The sequence below is a fragment of the Mauremys reevesii genome, linkage group 23, assembly GCF_016161935.1.
Source record: "Mauremys reevesii isolate NIE-2019 linkage group 23, ASM1616193v1, whole genome shotgun sequence".
Taxonomy (NCBI): Eukaryota; Metazoa; Chordata; order Testudines; family Geoemydidae; genus Mauremys; species Mauremys reevesii.
The window spans coordinates 22,494,452-22,512,386 of NC_052645.1; the positions used below are offsets into that span (position 1 = coordinate 22,494,452).

The 17,935-nt window shown below is 48.3% G+C and overlaps 1 protein-coding gene across 5 annotated transcripts in view; it reads right to left on the bottom strand.

Annotated features, from left to right (window-relative positions):
* EPHA10 (EPH receptor A10) overlaps nucleotides 1-16,032 on the bottom strand; it is a 98,071-nt gene extending 82,039 nt beyond the window's left edge. The window contains exon 1 of one of the 5 annotated variants that reach the window (XR_005590786.1): nucleotides 15,839-16,029. Coding sequence is in view for 4 of the 5 variants with exons in the window: in XM_039511460.1 (XP_039367394.1) it covers nucleotides 15,839-15,926 (88 nt within the window). In the remaining variant the exon portion in view is untranslated. Of the gene's footprint in view, nucleotides 1-15,838 lie in introns of all 5 variants that reach the window. The other 4 variants (XM_039511460.1, XM_039511461.1, XM_039511462.1 and 1 more) reach the window with 4 other exon arrangements.
* Nucleotides 16,033-17,935: the final 1,903 nt, after the last annotated feature.

Genomic DNA, 17,935 nt, shown 5'->3' on the forward strand with positions numbered 1-17,935 from the left:
AATTTATAGAACTCCTACCCATCTCAGCCACCCTGACGAACTACACTGAACATCCAGCCTCTGAACTGGCTCGACCATTTGGAGACAGTATTCAGATCACTTCGCACTTTTAAAAGGGCACAGCGTGCCTCAGACATACACCCCACTGAGCAGTTTCACAGGAGTGACACTGCCCTGCTCTAAAGGAAACCCTGAAACAGCTTAAAATCCCAGTTTGTCACCAGCTGACACTAGAATCGTAATGATGACAACTGTCACATCTGCAAACTATTTAAAAGGCCATTTTGCCTTCCCTGACCAGCTGAGAGCAGAGTTCCAGGTTCTGCATTTGCCCACTTCTACTGTGCCAACAACAGCAGCAAAACTGCCAGAGAACATGCTGCTTTGGGGGTCTGGAAGCTCAGCACCTATCTCAGGGTAACCACAGAGCCCTGAAATGGGGCAGGTGGAGTGAGAAAGAGGGGGGAAAACAGACCATCCAATATTTTGTTACAAACGTGTAAGTGAATTGAGAACTGTTAAATTCAATAACTTACTGCTGCTAATGTGGAGTCTTTAATCTCATTTCTAAAACTTCCCTGTGTACCGCTGACTAACCAGCTGTGGTAGAGCCACCTCGCACAGCTTCGGCAGACCGACCCAGCTACACTGGGATTGGATCTATGAGCGACGTCTATTTTACAGTGGCAAGAATTCCAGGATACACATTATAGCGCACAATTGCACCTGAGTGATGAAATGCTGGTGTCACGGAGGGTCATGGCAAAACCCCCCACTAACTTCAGTGTAGCACAGCCTTCATCCCAGAGGATTAAAATGCTCAGATACCACGGCGATGGTACTAGTAGAAAAATCTTTAGCTAGCTAAAGACAGCTAAGCACTGGGCTCTGAGTAGTGTCTTGCAACACAGCTCTTCATACTACAATCAAAATATCAGCAAAGGGACATGACTCACGTGTGTAAGTCTGGTCTAGAAATACCATGACATTAGAATAAGTGATTTTCAGTACTAATCCCATGACAACCACTTGACATTAAATACCACATTGAAATTGACTTTAATGCTCGAGATTAGGTCAGGTTAGCTCACCCGGCTCCTTGGAGCAAAGCAGTGTTCCACTTTACAAACATCAAAACCTTTACAACGGCAGAATTGCTGGAAATTCCCCCATTTTCTGATCCAAGTTACTCAAAAGGGATTGGGCGAGGTCAGTTTCCAACACTTTGGAAAGCGGTGCTGCCCTTTCCAAATGCACTGTTGCCACCACCAGGCCTGAGACACTAGATATCATTTACACTAAATATAAACGCCCATTTTGATTCCCATATGTAATGGCCAAACCTCACAGGTCCCCAGCAGGGACAGATCCTGGAATGGTCAAGATGACCCAACAGGTCTTTTCTACTCTCAGTAGCTGTAATTTCCTTGTCGGGGCATTACCAAGTCATTCATTGATTCTAGTGTAGAAATGAACCAAGTATCTTGGCAGCGTACCCCAAGAGAGGCAGGATCAAATTCACTCACCCCTCCGAAAGTCATAAAAACACCATCTCTCTGTAGTGGGATTCTCTCTAAAACTAACAGGATATAAAGGCTCATCTCCACAGGCCCATGCCAAAAATAGTAGGCTGGAACCATCTGTATTTTTATCACAGTGATAAACATTTCACTGGTGTAAGTGTTGCACATGGGCCTTTTATTGGAAGAAACTATCACCAATAATAATAAAAATGTTCATTTTTAATATCCACTTTGGAATATAAAGACTGTCAAACATTTAAACCGATACAATGAAGATATTACGGATAACTGCTAGCTCTCAGGAATTTGTGGCTATAACTTCAGTCACAGACAAACAGAGAGTAGCTGGTTTATTCAGTTAATGGACAATAATTAAAAAAAAAATTAAATGACTGATTCCCTCATGAGTAAGGCTGCGTGTCTGTCATGGAGGTCATGGATTCCATGACCTGCGTGACTTCCGCAGCAGCCGGTGCTGGCTCCAGCAGCAGCAGTTTGGGTGTGTGGGAGGGTGCTCAGGGCTGGGGCAGGTGGTTGGGGTGTGTGGCGGCGCTTACCTGGGAGGGGCTCCCTGGCTCCCACCGGCATGTCCCTGAAGCCCCTAGACAGAGCGGCCCAGGCGGCTCCATGCCCTGCCCGTGCCCGCAGGCACCACCTCTGTAGCTCCCATTGGCTGCGGTTCCCAGCCAATGGGAGCCGCGGAGTTGGCGCTTGTAGCGGGAGCAGCACGCGGAGCCCCCCCGGCGACCCCTCCCCCTAGTTGCTACAGGGGCATGCCGGTTGGGGCCGGGTAGGTAGCCTGCCAGCCCCATCAACCCTTCCCCCCTCCCAGCACCAGTGGGGATCGTGGGCCAACCCCTCCCCCCCCAAGCACCCCCAGCACACACACCCCCCCAAGCATCTGTGGTCCCCCAGCCCAAGTTTTAGTTAGGGGTATATAGTAAAAGTCATGGACCGGTTTACCGCCCGTGAAATACCCGTGACTAAAACGTAGACTTACTCATGATTTTGCAGACTGTGAGCTTGGTATAAAGTTTTCCCCAGAGAATAAGGGATTCCCAAGCCAACCTGAGGATGGGGGGGGGGGGGGCGGAGATTCAGACAAAACACAACCCATAACCTGCTTGCCTCTCAACAGCAGAGAATAACTAGTCTCATCTCTACCTTCGGTTTCCATAGAATCAAAGAAGTTTTAATTCACATGCAGAATTCCCCCCCCCCCCAACAAGTTTAGTTAAATTGCCAGCCTCTGCTGTGCATTCCTAGCAGATGCTAGTTCTTCCATCAAATGATATTACTGCTGATTTGGCCATTTGCTATGCCCCCTGCCAGACCCACCATATTGTACCACTTCATAAATTCCGCTGATCACCACCAACAGTCCTTAGCGGCATTAGGCTTCTCAGTATCTGAGCAGCAAATTGAGAGAAAGGGCTGTTTCTGGACAGCACAGCGAGCAATACTTTAAAAAACCATAACGTGAATGAAGTGAAGTTCAGAGTGAACTGAAAACAAACCTTGGCTCTCTCCAGCCTGGAATCATTCATTTGCAGAGGGGTGTTGGTTACACTGCAGACCCTACATTTTACTCCAAAGCCCAATCAAATTGGCCACCATCCACTGGGCACAGTTCAGCTAATGCTCTTTTCCTACATTATAGGAGAGCGGATTACAGCGATGCTGAAATTATTTACAGCAACAAATTCTGACAAAGCCAGTACTTCTCGCAAATAACCTCCCTCCCTGCATTTCATGGTCTGCAGCTTTCATTTCGCACTGTGAATGTTCAAATGAAGCACCTATACTTCCACATCACGACTGAGTTTAGAGGAATTATTATTAACCACACTCGTGGGACTATTTACATAATCACCAAATAGCCCAGTGATGGGGCATTCATTATTTGAAAATCTAGAGCGATGACTAAAAACCCTCAACAAAAGAACGACAATTTAAAAAACAGACCGCAAGAGCAAGTCACTGGCAGCCAGTTTCTTCCTCTAGGCTCAGGGGTTTCTGATTCGGGGAGGTGGGGGGAAGGAGGAGTACTCAGTTTTCACATCACTTTTTTAGACACTCTTCTGCCCTCTCTGTGGTTAAAAATGTCGGCAGGACATACTCTAGCTATCTCACCGTACCCACAATTCCAGGGGGAGTATTAGACAAAAGATCTAGATTTCATCTGCACATAACCCATGTTAACACATTTTGGCTGCAGGTGTCCCTCTCGTGGTTAGACATGGGCAGGTACGAGGCTCCTGTTACCTCCAGCTAATAGACACAGACCTGGAGCTCAGGCAGTACCTGCTCATGCTTTTAAATCCACAGATCTTGGGTTCATGCCCCACAAACGACCCAGCCAGCAGCTTCATTACATGCCCATAAGAGAGTCTTATAGTATTAGAAGTAAAATGGGTGTGGAGAGAGGTGGGTGGAGGATGAAGAGGAAGCCCCACCGGGTCTCCTTCCCTGCCTCAACCGTGTTACTCTGGGCTGCTTTGGATTTAATTGCAACGAAGTTTGACAGACACAGGGGCTAACAAGGAAAACAGTCAATAATGCGGAACGTTACACAATTTACACTAACAACTCATTGTCCTCTAGCACCTTTCTACTAAAGACCTCAAAAGCACTCTACAAGCAGTAATGAATGAAGCCAGACATCATCCCTGGGAGGAGCACATTGTCCTCACCTTACAGATGAAGAAACAGAGGCAAAGAAGGTTGTGAGAAGTGCTATACGTTGTGTCTGATGAGTATTTTTGGACAGACCGAGGTGATGTTTGTACTGACTGGCTGGCTTCAGCTTTGTTTGACCCGAGTGTATTCTTAGCGAGCGTCTTAGTCAGCAAACTTGCTTACAGCAGAGGCTGCACAGGACAAAGGGGATGTTTTGACCACAGATATTACATAAACTGAAGGGAGTTATTGGAACAACAGATACGCAAAACGTACTGCCGAGATACAATTAGAGAAAAACAGGTAAAAAGTCCCTACACAGAGTAAAGGGTCAAAGTGACCTGGCCAAATTTGCATGATCAATGGCAATAAAGCAATTAGAGAAGAGAAATAACAACAGGAAAATAGCAAAGATAAACAGAAGTTATGCCAATTCAAGTTTACACATGTACTGTATGAGTTACATAAGATATGCAATATTCATGATACTTAACGGTTATTGGAAGAGAACTAATTAATAAGCAATTTGGATGCATATAATACAGGATAGATTATCAGAGACAGTCAGAGCTTTGTAGGAGAAACCCATTGTGCCCCATTGATGCCCCAGGAGAAAATAGCTGGCCATTGTCTTTTTGTGTATATATGTCATTCATTACTTTAATAGTAATCGCAATCCCAAGGCATGCTTCTGTTCAAACAAAGGTCTGAATTAATAAACCTGAGTGTGTCAGACCTCAGTGGGTGTCATGCTCAGCCGACGATGGGAAGAGACTTCTCCTAGGCACATCGTGTTTGTTCTAGAGCCAGGAACAGAAGCTAGATTCTCTCCTTCCTCCACCGCATGCTTCAACCAAAAAGCAATGCTGCTGAGTTCCATATTTGTAACACACCATCGTACCTGCTAGGCAAATTTGTATGCAGTCCATTTGGCTGTATTGTAACTGAAATGTAATGGAATATGTAATCCCCTCTCCAAGGAACCCACTGATTGATCAGATCTGATATCAGGTAACAGAATGCCATGATTGTATTTGGGAGCTCTCAAAGGAGCAATCAATATTTTACAAAATTAATTATTTGCCCTTTTAAATTATATTTATAAAATCCACTCATGCTGCCATTTTGAAGAGAGATCCCCTGGGACAGACCATCTCCAAAGACCAAAGAGACAGATGTTTCTGCTACTGAAGCTTAATAGAGAAATTAAGCAAATATACGCACATCTGGATAACAGAATAAAAACACATAAAAGAGAGGCCTTAAAAGGTAATGAGATGTTCAAATATTGTTTCCTGGTGCAGTGGCAATAAAGCATGTTTCTCAAAGCACAGCAAAGCACTCATTTGCACCTTGCCAGCACCACAACCTGACAGGAAAGTATTGAGATTTCAGATCTCGCTTTAGCACTACCACTGCACAGCAGCTAAGAAAGCAGGCACATGCAAATCAGCCTTCAGAGCTGCAGTGGAGTAACAAGTACAGTAAATTTAAGTCCCAGAAATATCTGTGGGGCCCCTCTGGGTACAGTCCTCTGTGCTTCTTGGCTCCATCTTCTCTTACACACCACAACTCCGTGTCATTAGGAGCCCTGGGGCTCGGGACAGGAACAAGTGGGAGCTTTCTCAGACCCCAGCATCCCACACTGTTGCTTTAGCTGCCCTCTGACCCTCTTTCCCCTCTCAAACAATACAATCTACCTTTCACCCAGATGCATCCCTGTTCTTAATACTGTCCCATAGGCACTGACACAAAGAGACAGGGTGGGAGTCCCAGAAGCCAGCATCCCACATGCTCTAGCCTGCCCATCCTTCCCCTCGCATTAGGCTGCAGCTCCACTCTTCCCACTCGTCCATGGGCTACAGAATACCCCAAGGTGCAGAAAATCTCTGCTTTCTTTCAGAGAACATTTAGCTTGTCATAGAACATAAACCTAGTGAGACGGAGATGTCCAGTGTTGTAATATTTGAAAAAACACAAAGGGACGTTTTGGAAAAATCACGTGATTTATAAATGGTTAGATGCTGAATTCTTGGATTTCTCATTTTCAGGAGAGTTTATTATGGCCTGTCAGCGTGCAAGGATTCCAGTGCAGCACAGGGGCCTGCGCTACCACGATTACCTGCCTTAGTAACTGAGCCCCGTGGGGAGCACTGACTGCACATGTTTGGCAGAGCGGAAGGTTAGAAGTATCCATATTCATTCCTTCTTCCTGGCCTCCCCACAGGGCAACGGGCCCTCAGAACGGTCTGCTGAAGACTGAATGCTCTCTGTATACCAGTTGATGGCAGTGTCGTTCAGCATGCTCTGCTAGCTAATTCATGTATCCCAGGGTGCAGCACATCCAGCAGGTAATTTTATAAAGGGGACTCTAACGGTATCTTCAAGCTGGTTGTTCGAGGGACTGGCCAGCTGGGTTCCTCAAGAGCTCCAGGTATTTCTGACCAACCTACTTTACCTAGTTTGCCAGGTAAAGCACGCAGCATGCGAGAACTCTAGACCAATTCCACCCCACACTTTGGCTGTGTTATGTACTTCGCAGAACCTACACACAAGCAGCATCTTCCCCAGCACTTAGAACCTGATAGTTCACGTCTTAGCCTGAGGCCCTGGGCTGCAGACCCTAAAGCCCCTGCGTTAATCCGGCCCTGATGGCAGGGTTGCTTGTGACTGTGGGGAGAGCAGGGCTCAGCTGTCCTCGGGGACTCTTCTGGTTCATGCCTCGTGTTCGTAAAATCTCATGCTTCAGGACTTAGCTGGTTACCTGCAAGGGTCAGGAAGGGATTCCCCCCAACCACACACACCCCAAAATGTATTCTGCGCCAAGCTTTTTGTTCTTCTTCTTCAGAGATGGCCCTGGCTGGAGGTAGAACACCGGACAGGTGGGCAGGCGAGCATTCTCTCTCAGGTGCTTGCCTGGCTGGTTCTTGCTCACACGCTCAGGGTCTAACGGATTGCTCCAGAAGGAGTTTTCCCCAGGTCAGATTGGTTGTGATCTGGGTTTTTGTTTTTTTTATTCTTTCCTCTGCAGCATGGGGTGAGGGTCACTTGCCAGGATTATCCAGGTATCTCTCACTTAATCAATTCCCTGCTAATTGCACAAGTCTCGGGCTCTGGTGCACCTCAGTCCCTCCTATTCTCTGCCTGTGGCATGTAACAGTCTAGTCTCCTGTGGGCTGTGATAATTTGGCCTAATTTTGGTTGTTGAGTTTAGCTTGTGGGCGCTGGGTGGTACTGGTGGCCTGAGCCATGCATGAGGTCAGACTAAATGATCTTGGGTCCCTTCTGGCCTCAAAGTCTCTGACCAGCTCAGCACAGAGACGGCTACGCCATAGTGTTACAGTTGCTATGGCACCAACTCCTACATTTAATTGAGCAGCAGAGTTGTTGAATACTTGCTAACTTATTGGCTTGGCATTCCCTCTCGTAGAATCGCACTCCTTCGGAGGCCAGGAAACAGATGCCCTCATCTCCAGAGCAAGAGAGCTTGAACGAACATTGTTAGCAGGAGACTAGTGGAATCCAATAGAATAAACTGACTCTTAGTCTCTCAATGATGATAATCAAGCCCCTTAACATGTTGGGCAGCCTCCTGAGGAGAAAGTTTATACACCAGTGTCTTCAAGATGTGTGCTTGAACAAGAGCTTCCTTCTGACCCCGATACATAAGGAATCTACAGGCAGACGTCTGAGACATTGAAAGGTGAAAGAGAAAAATCCAGAGAGAAGAGTGACACTCAAGTTTCTAACTATGACATGCAAGAATTTTAGGAACGCATGAAGCAAGACTTCAGTCATCAGACCCCTAAGGATTGCCAGGGATTCTCATCCCTCCACAACTCCTGTAACCGTATATTAGCATCAATCTGGTCAGCCAAGGCAGAGTTCAGGTGTGCTCTGTACTCACAGAACCCTATTCACCTAATGCACCACAGGGCTCAGCTCCCCTGGTCACTAGGAGGTTGGCTCCAGTGGCAGCTGCAGGAATTCCGTTTGGGGAGAGCCGGGCCCAGGAGCTCAAACCATCTAATGACAACCCACCTTGAGAGAAAAGTGCTGCAATATTCCTACTGGAAGGCCGATAAAGTAGGTTTACACAGGAAGACTGTTGTCCCAACTTCTTGAGTTTCCAGTCAGTCTCCTGGGAGCACAGTCCATTGGGTGGGTGGCTCATTCGTGGGGTTAGCTGCAATACAGGTTTTCATCTTCCTTGTGTTTTGCTGAGGACAGTGATTCTCCCCCACTACTGCTGTACAATCCTAACTCTCTCCTGCCAAGAGGGAGCTTGAGTTGACCTACAAGCTATATTAGATTGAATAAAAATAACCCTGCTCTCTGAGGCAACACATGGGATGGCGACTCTGTTTAATTTGTGAAATCAGTGAAGCTGAATAGCCAGAGCTCCTACTCTGCAAAAACTGGAGTGTGTGAAAACCTCCATATTGGTGTAATAAACTATGTTTATGATGGTCTATCATTTTAAATCGTCAGCCTTGCTGTAAAACTGTGTCTGCTCCCACTAACTTACTCTAGGAAGGATTTGCACCTGCTGGAGGAGGGCACTTTATCACAGTGTAATAGCAATGGCTGTGAGACATCTGAACAGAATAATGAAACCTCCTTTATCAGACGGGCCCCTGGGTCTCTGGTGCCATGAAGCTGTCACGGCTCAGGATTCATACACAAAATCTCATTGTCTTGGCTGAGATGGAGCTATTGGTCCAGAGTACAGCTATGCTTGAAGGCGTGGGCTTGGGACAGAGTGTGTAAAGGGTTAACACTGACCATTTCTGGATTGCCAGGCAGTTTTATACTTAGGACATCATGTACATATCTGTTCCAATGCATCTAAAAAAATAGGCAAAATACGTAGTCACAGTCAGCTTAGCTCTACCCATATCTGGGAGAGCTCTGTGCAGCATTATACAGAGCACACCTGAACTCTGGCCAAGTTCCTGGCAGTTCTTAGGAATCTGATGACTGAAGTGCTACAGAGATTCCTTAGAATTCTTGCATGTTACAGTTAGACACTTGAGTGACACTCTTCTCTCTATATTTTTCTCTTCTGCCTTTCAGTGTCTGTACATTCCTTATATATCTGGGTAATAAGGAGGCTCTCGTTGAAACACACATCTTGAAGACACTGGCATACAAACTCTCTTGATAATCATCATCCAGAGACTAAGAATCAGTTTATTCTGTTGGATTCCACTCATCCCTTGCTTACAACATTCATTCAAGCTCTTTTCCCCTCAAGGCAAGTGGTTCTGTCTCCTGGACTTCTAAGGAGTGTGGCAAAATGATAGGGCAAGCCAAGAAGCGAATACTGATTCCCACCAAGTACATATCACCCCAGAAAAGAGACAGAGGACACCCAGAAAGACAGTCAGGTGTCTAGAAATTAAATTAGGACATTCTGCAAAATTCTTTCATCTTTCAGTTCATTGTGAAAGTTCAGTAGCTTTCCAACAATGGGCGGGAGTGCAGGGATACCACTATATAACATACATGGCCCCGTGTACACTATGGCACACTAGGGTCGAAATCCTGCAGCAAAGCTCCCTAGGCTCCATGGCACTGTGGTGCCAAGTTCTGCAGATGAGTTAAACATGGTATTTATTGCATTAAATATGAAAGCAATCCCACAGCACAGTCAGCGTAGGAATCCTTGATTTATAGACTCTAAGGCAAGAAAGGAGCATTATGATCAATTCATCAGCGAGCTTCCCAGACCTGAAGAGCAGCTCTGCATAAGCTCGCAAGCTTGTCTCTCTCACCAACAGAGTTGGTCCAGTAAAAGCTATTCCCTCCGCCCCCATCTCTCTAATATACTGGGACCGACAAAGCTACACCACCACTGCATTTGGTCTCCCTACCCATAAGGCTGAGAAGTGTAAACAAAGTTTCAAATTCCTCAGGCTCCTATAGGAAAAGCAAAAGGTTGGAGCCGACTAACAGGCGAGGTTAATGCAACCCACGTTTGGAAATACCGTAAATAGGTGCAATCCGTGGGATTACTTGGAATGAAAAAGCTGCAGCCACCAGAGGGTGTCACTAGAGTGAAGCAGAGCTAAAAACATGCAAGGCTGGGGGACAGTAAACTGCGTTATTCCACCTGCCCTAATTACCGAGAGAGGAAGACAGGCAGAGGAGCCTTCTCAAATGAGCCAGATTGTTCAGTCAAATGATCTTGGCTGAACACCAGTGCTACAACTTGATGTTGGGGGTCGTTTTAATTGCAGATCGAGGCTGAAATCAGGCTTTGTTAATATGAACATTGCAACCACACGACCACCAGATCCAGCTGGGCTTTCAGCACGTTTCCATCCACATACCGTAACCTTTTTCGGTGGACAGTGTTCAGACTCTGATGCTTCCACCGCACTCCCAGAGGGATATGGTGGCAAGGACCACTCTGTAAGATTTGGGGCACCAATATAGTGTTTTGGGCATGGATGAATTGTGAAAGGTGCAAGAGGAAAGAGAGAGGGCTATAATAGAGACACTGTGATGCACTGAAACCACCAGGATATTTTTAACTTCAAAGAGGAAGAATTCACCATGGGCAGATTCTACCATGCAGCCAGGATCAAGGTTTACTGCACAGAACAGAAAGGGGGTCAGACCAGGGCTCAGTTTTGTTTTCATCCACTGAACGAGAGAAGTTGTGGCCAATTCTATCCTCTATGGTCCTAGAAGAAATAGAGCAACCCAATGCAGGAACATTCTCAATAATGTAGGGACTGCTTCTCAGTCTGAGAAACTTCTACATAGCCCAGGATTAGGATTCAACTCCTGCATGTATAAGTCCCACTGCTTCTTAGTTACAAAAGGAGTGTATTTCACCTACAACGGCAGGAGAGCCCAGGCTGCTCTTACAGTAAGAACTCAATATTTCCTTTCAAGCAAACCACACTATAGGCACAGATTGCACAAGATTTTTGAGTCAAATCTGAATGCCACAGAATAAGTAGCAGTCTGAAGACTATTGCACAGCAGACCAGGTCGTGCCTTTAAAAGCAACAGCTCTTGGATCCAAATGGTTGCATATAACTTAGTCCTAAGTGTTATCTTGCCTAGAGTGTCAGATCTTAGATTCACTGTCCAGCCACCCACGCTAGGGCCCTCTGCTGTGAAGGGAATGGCACAGACACTCAGAAGAGTCCTGGCTCCTCTCCCCCACGGGAGTCTGTAAATGCAGCGAGCTCATGCGAGATGGGAGAGAGAGATCAATCAGTGATAAATCAAACCACTACCCATCACTAAAACCATGCAAGTGGAAAGCACAGGCCAACATGAGCAAAGAGCTCTATGTTAGGGGAAAAGCAGAGTCCAACGTAACCAGAAAGCAAGAGGCAGAATGGGGAAAGAAACCAAGCTTGCCATGCCATTTCTAGACAGAACATTGACTACAACACTCAGCATCCTCTAGGACTTGGGCCACTTCACACCACAGTGCAACACTGAGCACCATCTTCATGGTGTGAATGGGAATGTCAGCAACACTGGTGACCCTGGTGTATTTTAACTACAGCTCTTCAGAAATTCAAAGGCTGTTAAATTAAGCTTCACTGGGCTCATCTGGAAAAAAGCAGGTGAACTCCTAGCCATTTATTTGCCTGCTTTATTTGAATGAAAACTATTGCAGAAAGCCGATCAATATGCTACAGCCAGATTGAATTCAATGGTTTTGAGTGTGAAAGCAAAGCAGGAAGGTGGTAGAGGGGTGAGAGACATGAGACTAGAACAAAGTCAGCCTGAGTTTTCCTCTTAGGACATTTTTAAGTACCTCCAGAGGGCAAGTTCAGAGAGCTGCTGTGTAACCAACTGAAAAGAAAGGGAACTTGCCAGCAAGAATTTCCAGGTGATCACAGCACTTAGACAGAACCACACTTTTCAATATAGCTTCAACATGCATCCTGTTATTTATATTGTTAACCATTAATGCAGCATCAGAGCTTTGCACAGCATTTTCCTGGGATTGCCAGAGAGGGTCATGCCCCAAGGAGATAAGCATAGAACACAGCAGTGATAGATACAGGGAGAAGGTAAGAAGCTTAAAATATAAGCCAGTTATTAGTATTACAATAGCGGTAAGAGGCCCTGCTGTGCAGGGCACTGCACAAGCGTAGAGTGGGACAGCCCCTGCCCTGAAGAGTTTGCCATTGAAGCAGACAAGAGAAAGGAAGGATTATCATCACTCTTTACAGAGATGGAACTGAGGTAAGCAAATCTGCTCTGCTCACAGCTTTGAAGCAGAGACTGAGCTAGGAGGAGGAGGAGACAGTCCAGGAGGGGAGGTCAGTGATGAAGAGCACGGGGGGAGCGAGGGTCTTTCCAGGCATAGGGAGCATCATGATCTAAAAGTCTGAAAAGGGGCAGTAGCTAAGGTGGGCAGTGACAGGGAAGACCTAAGGGCAGAGGGATTAGAGAGGAAGCTGAAGCCTCAGGATACATTTAGAACAGTCCCAAGCTCCAGGAGTTCACTTTCCTTCCCCCTTTCCAATCTCAGGGTTGTGTATTTAGATCAGATACTGTCCCATCCCAGAGGTGGGCACACTCAGTCTCTCGGCAGAGTTCCAGTGAGATCCACTGTCTGTAGCATTGCTCTTGGTAATCTACTCAACATCTGGTGGAGGTAGCCAGTGTTGACAAGCTTGTGTGTCTGTCTACAGATAAATACACACCTGGGTAAGTGACCAGATGGGGACCTGCACACAATATCCATGGGGCATTTTTTGTAAGCCAAAAGTCAGGTAGCTTCCAGGAGACCCATCATGAAGGATGCTCTGAAGTGTAGGACTCCAGAGTACCCACACTGCACTGGCAATGGAAACAGAAGCAGCAGTTCATACTTTTCAGCACAAAACAAAACAGTGTCATGCAGTTAATGCAACAGCAGGCATGTGGCACCTAGACATACAGGAAATTAGCAGCCACAAATAGTATTTCAAGCCGAAACAAACTACACTTGACCAGACTTTATTACCAGGATCTCCTCTTGGTTAATTCAATAAAGGAAAAGGAATTGAATCTAGAGTTTCCATTCCAGAGAATATTCTAGTCATGTAACCAGGAGAATTTCAGGACTCTAAATTAACTTCTGCATACCACAGAAAAGCAGAACTGTTTTCCAACTACACATGTGCATAGCATAGAGGAAAAAAACTCCAGTCAAGCAACAACATATTGGGGAACTTGCATTAGCTACCTGAATTATGAACTTTTATCACATAGGGCCTACATCATAAATCGTGTTCTCACTTAGTGCATTATTCACCAATAATACAGGGATGCACTGGTTACAGCACTAATTACAAGCTCTATACCAGTACCTCATGTTAGTTCACCTGGATGACAATTGTGCCTAAGGTACACAATCTACATGGTTTAGTTTACCAGATTACCCACAATGTCAGCCAGTCTGCCTTGGAATTTAGAGTTAGTAGTGACTCTGCTGTTCACATCACCAGTTGTCCATCTTCTACTCTCTCCTTAAATCATGGGATTACAACCCAGCAAACACAGTAAGAATTAATCAGACAAGGATGGAAGCTTTCGATTCTTTGGTCCTGGAAATCATAAAACTGCTGTCCAAATCTTTAAGCTACACACTTCTCTCAGCTAAATTAGACACTTATAGGTCCAGGGACAGAGGAAGTGAAAATCCACAGATTTGGCCAGACTACACCATAACCTTTTCCGATCTCTGGCTGTAGGGAATATCTAAGATGCCTCTATGTTATTCTGTTCTTCAGGCCAGACTTGAGGAAGAGCTCTGTGTAGGTGCAAAACCTTGTCTCTCTCACCAATAGAAGTCGGTCCAATAAAAGGTACTACCTCACCCACCTTGTCTCTCTGTGTTATTCAGTCAATTAAGAAAGGAATGATAACTGCACAGCCTAATGAAACTCATCTACCTTTGCATGTTCTATTGTCCCCACAAGTACAATACTAAAAATTCACATCTTTACAACCACAAATTGAGAGCTCTACCATGATTTCGCATTATATATGTTCTCTCTAGATACTGATCTATTCTCCCATAAATTATGAACCAAGAGGAGTTCACATAGCCAGAATAATAATCTGCGGAGGTTTTGGATCTTGGAGGCAGACTGGGAAACATGTGCACCCTCCCAGCTGTTGACTTTTTGAGCAATCTGCTTGCTTTCCCCATTCTGCCTTTTTTCTTCACATAGCAGACAAAACTAGCACAAAGAACCAGGGGCTCCTTGTAAAGCTGCACGTGCCAAAGAGAATTATCTGTGCAAGGAATCTCCAGGCACAAGATAGAAAGGGACCAGGCACCGAGACTAGAGGGAAGGGGTGAGCAGAGTCCAGGACAGACGCCCCACAGAAGGGAAGACTTCCTGCAGACTTCACTCCCCTGATCTCAGCCTCCAGGTACCCTCCTCTCTGCTGAGGGGAAGGGGAAGGGGAAGGGAAAGGAGGATGAGGACTAGCTGCTGTTTATAGGGACACTCAGGAAATGCAATTTACAATAACAACTATTTATAAACATGCAGGAAACACTATTTATATGCAGATGGCAGAAACTCTTTAATTCATCACATCCCCATCTCCTGATCCCCAAACTGTTCCCCTCTCTTCAATGCACCTGTTTTGGCAAAGGACCCTCCTAGGGAGGCTGGAAGTAGGGTGACCAGATAACAAGGGTGAAAAATCAGGACAGGGGTGGGGGGGTAATAGACATCTATATAAGAAAAAGCCCCAAATATCAGGACTGTCCCTATAAAATCGGGACATCTGGTCACCCTAGCTGGGAGGAACCACATGGGGCACAGGGAGCTTAAAGATGTTCCTGTCAGTGCCCAGCTCATGGCTCAATGACAATCAGACCCCCTCCCCCCACCAACCCTCCCACCCACAGAGACACTTGCTGTCATGTCCCTACTTCCTCCCACGGCCCCTTCCCCACCTAGCCTGCATGCTGCCCCCACTCAGCCGCCCCTCCACATTGTCCCACATCCACCCTGCCCCAGCCCCCCGCACTGCCCCTACTCAGCCGCCCCTCCACATTGCCACTGTCCAACCCCCCGCTGCCCCATCCCCACTGCCCCATCCCCTGCCCCAGCCCCCACTGCCCCATCCCCTGCCTCAGGCCCCCACTGCCCCCATCCCCATGCCCCAGGCCCCACGCTGCCCCCATCCCCGTGCCCCAGGCCCCCTGCTGCCCCCATCCCCTGCCCAGGCCCCCACTGCCCCATCCCCCCTGCCCCATCCTCCCCCCACTGCCCTCCCCCCCCCCTGCCTCCGGCCCCCCCACTGCCCCCATCCCCCCTGCCCCAGGCCCCCCCCGCTGCCCCCATCCACCCTGCCCCAGGCCCCCGCTGCCCCATCCCCTGCCCAGGCCCCCGCTGCCTCATCCCCTGCCCCCGCTACCCCCATCCACCCTGCCCCCATTGCCCCCATCCCCTGCCCAGGCCCCCGTTGCCCCCATCCACCCTGCCCCCGCCCCTGCTCCCGATCCACCCTGCCGATCCCCGCCACTGCCCCCATCCCACCCACTGCCCCAGCCCCGATCCCCTGCCCCCGATCCCCTGCCCCCACACACCCCACACAGCTCCTGCGCGCCCCTCTGCCCGTGTCTCTGATCCCCCGGCCGGACTCACCCTCCTCGGCGGCGGCCCCGGGCACCAGCAGCGGCAGCAGCAGCAACAGCGGCACGAGGAAGCCGCCGCCGCCTCCGCCCGTCTCCATGGTGCTGGCGACTCCGCGCGGCTCCGGCTGCCGCTGCCGCCTCCCTCATCCCGGCCGCTCCCCCGCCCTCCCTGGGCCCGGCCACCGAGCCCGCGCCCGTCAGAACCCGCCCCGCCCACCCGGCAGCCGGGCCAATCGGAGCCAGGGGCGGGGTCAGGCGCGGCCACTCGCCGCGAGAGGAGAGCGGAGCGGGAGGGGGCGGGGCGAGGAGAGGCACCGGCCAATCACAGCGACAAGTGCGCTGGAAGGGCGGGGCGAGGATGGGGAGCAGCCACTCACGACGGGGGGCGCGGCAGCGGCAAAGCGATTGGGGGCGCGGCCGCACGCCAGGGAGGGGAGGGGCGGGGAAAGGAGCACAAGGGATGGGCGTGGCCAAGGGAGCATGAAGGGGGCGGGGCGAGGAGCAGCGACTCAGCGTGCGGGGGCGGGTGTCCCTGCCAGCCAATTACAACTGAGGGGGCGGAGCCGAGGGTGGGGCACAGGCGGTCTGGGTTAAGCTTCAGTTGCGGTCTTGTCTTTATGGGGGGCCGCCTGGGCGGGGGGCTGGCCCTGGGGTGGGGGTACTGGGGAGGCTCTGGGGGGGCGTAGCTGGTGTTGGGGGTTCTGGGATGGGGGAGCTGGAAGTACTGGGGCTCTGAGGCTGGGGGCTCTGGTGTTAACAGAGTTGAGTGCAGGTGGACTTGGATTGGTTGGGGCCAGATCTCGGGGGCTCTGGGATTGGGGGGGAGCTGGGAGTGTTGGGGGGGCTCTGGGATTAGGGGGAGCTGGGTGTGTTGAGGGGGATCTGGGTTTGGGGGGAGCTGGGTGTGTTGGGGGGAGGCTCTGGGATTGGGTTGAGGGAGCTGGGGGGGCTCAGGGATCTGTAGTGGAATTTGGAGCCTGGGGCTCAGTTGCTGGGGGGGTGTAGCCACTCCATAGGGCTGGAGATTTAGGGGGCTCTAGGCTGCCAGGTTCTGGGCAGGGGGAGCAGCTCACAGCAGCTCAGTGGCAAGTCCACAGCCCTTGCTGTAAGTTGGGGGGGGGTGTCATTGTGCTGTTCAGAGTGATACAACTGCAAATCTCTGAAAAATGTGAGCTCCTCCTATTCATGCTGATGAGTTTGTGATTCTGAAGCGTAATGGCTACATCTCAGGGTCCTAGAAACACAGATGGAGAATTGTGCATACAGAACAGGCTTGCAGCTGCCTGCCTAATTCATATGCACAGTTACTTCAGTCCCACACATAAATGGACACTTAAATAAAGGGCAGAAATATCAGTGGTCTTAAAAACCTAATTACTATGTCAGGGTCATAGTTTGCCCTCAATCTCATGGGGAAATCTACTGTGGAGGGTACTATATGTCCTTGTAGTCAAAGTGCATCGACCCTAATTAAAAATGTAATTTGGCCCTCTCCACTGAATGAGCTCAGTTCCCTAGTGCAGTTAATGAAAAATTAGTAAATGGGTAATCTGCAAAAAGTGCTGCGTCAGGATTTTATTTTGCAAAATCAAACCCAGAAGCAGGGGAGGAGAGTTGAATCTTTTCTCCATTCATCCAAAACCCAGAGTAGCTCCAGTTTTTGTCTATCTTTGCTTTTGAACAATAAACAGAAGCAGGTCTAGCTAGGCAATATTTGTTACTAAATAGTAAGTCTCTTAGGTTTCCAAGAGTAAGCCATAAAGAGAACACTACTCTTGTATCATCCTAGAGTGATACTCACTAAAATCCCCAGATATCAGACAGAATGTTGATTGGCTTCTCAGCCTGTTACCAGTCAGACTCAGTTCTGCGTGTCATAATAAATTGGATTCATTTGATACGGTTATTGCAGTCATATTAAAATATGCCTTGAGGCCTTGTTACAGAACACTGTATTCCTAATATTATTAATAAATATGCCTAATGAAATCTGTATTGTTAGTGCTGGTGTGTAAATGTGGAGCTGCTCTTTATGTAACCCAGCTAATAAGCAGTGCAAGTATTTGAATATTTATTTTAAGTCAATAGGCCTTCATGCAAGATCTGG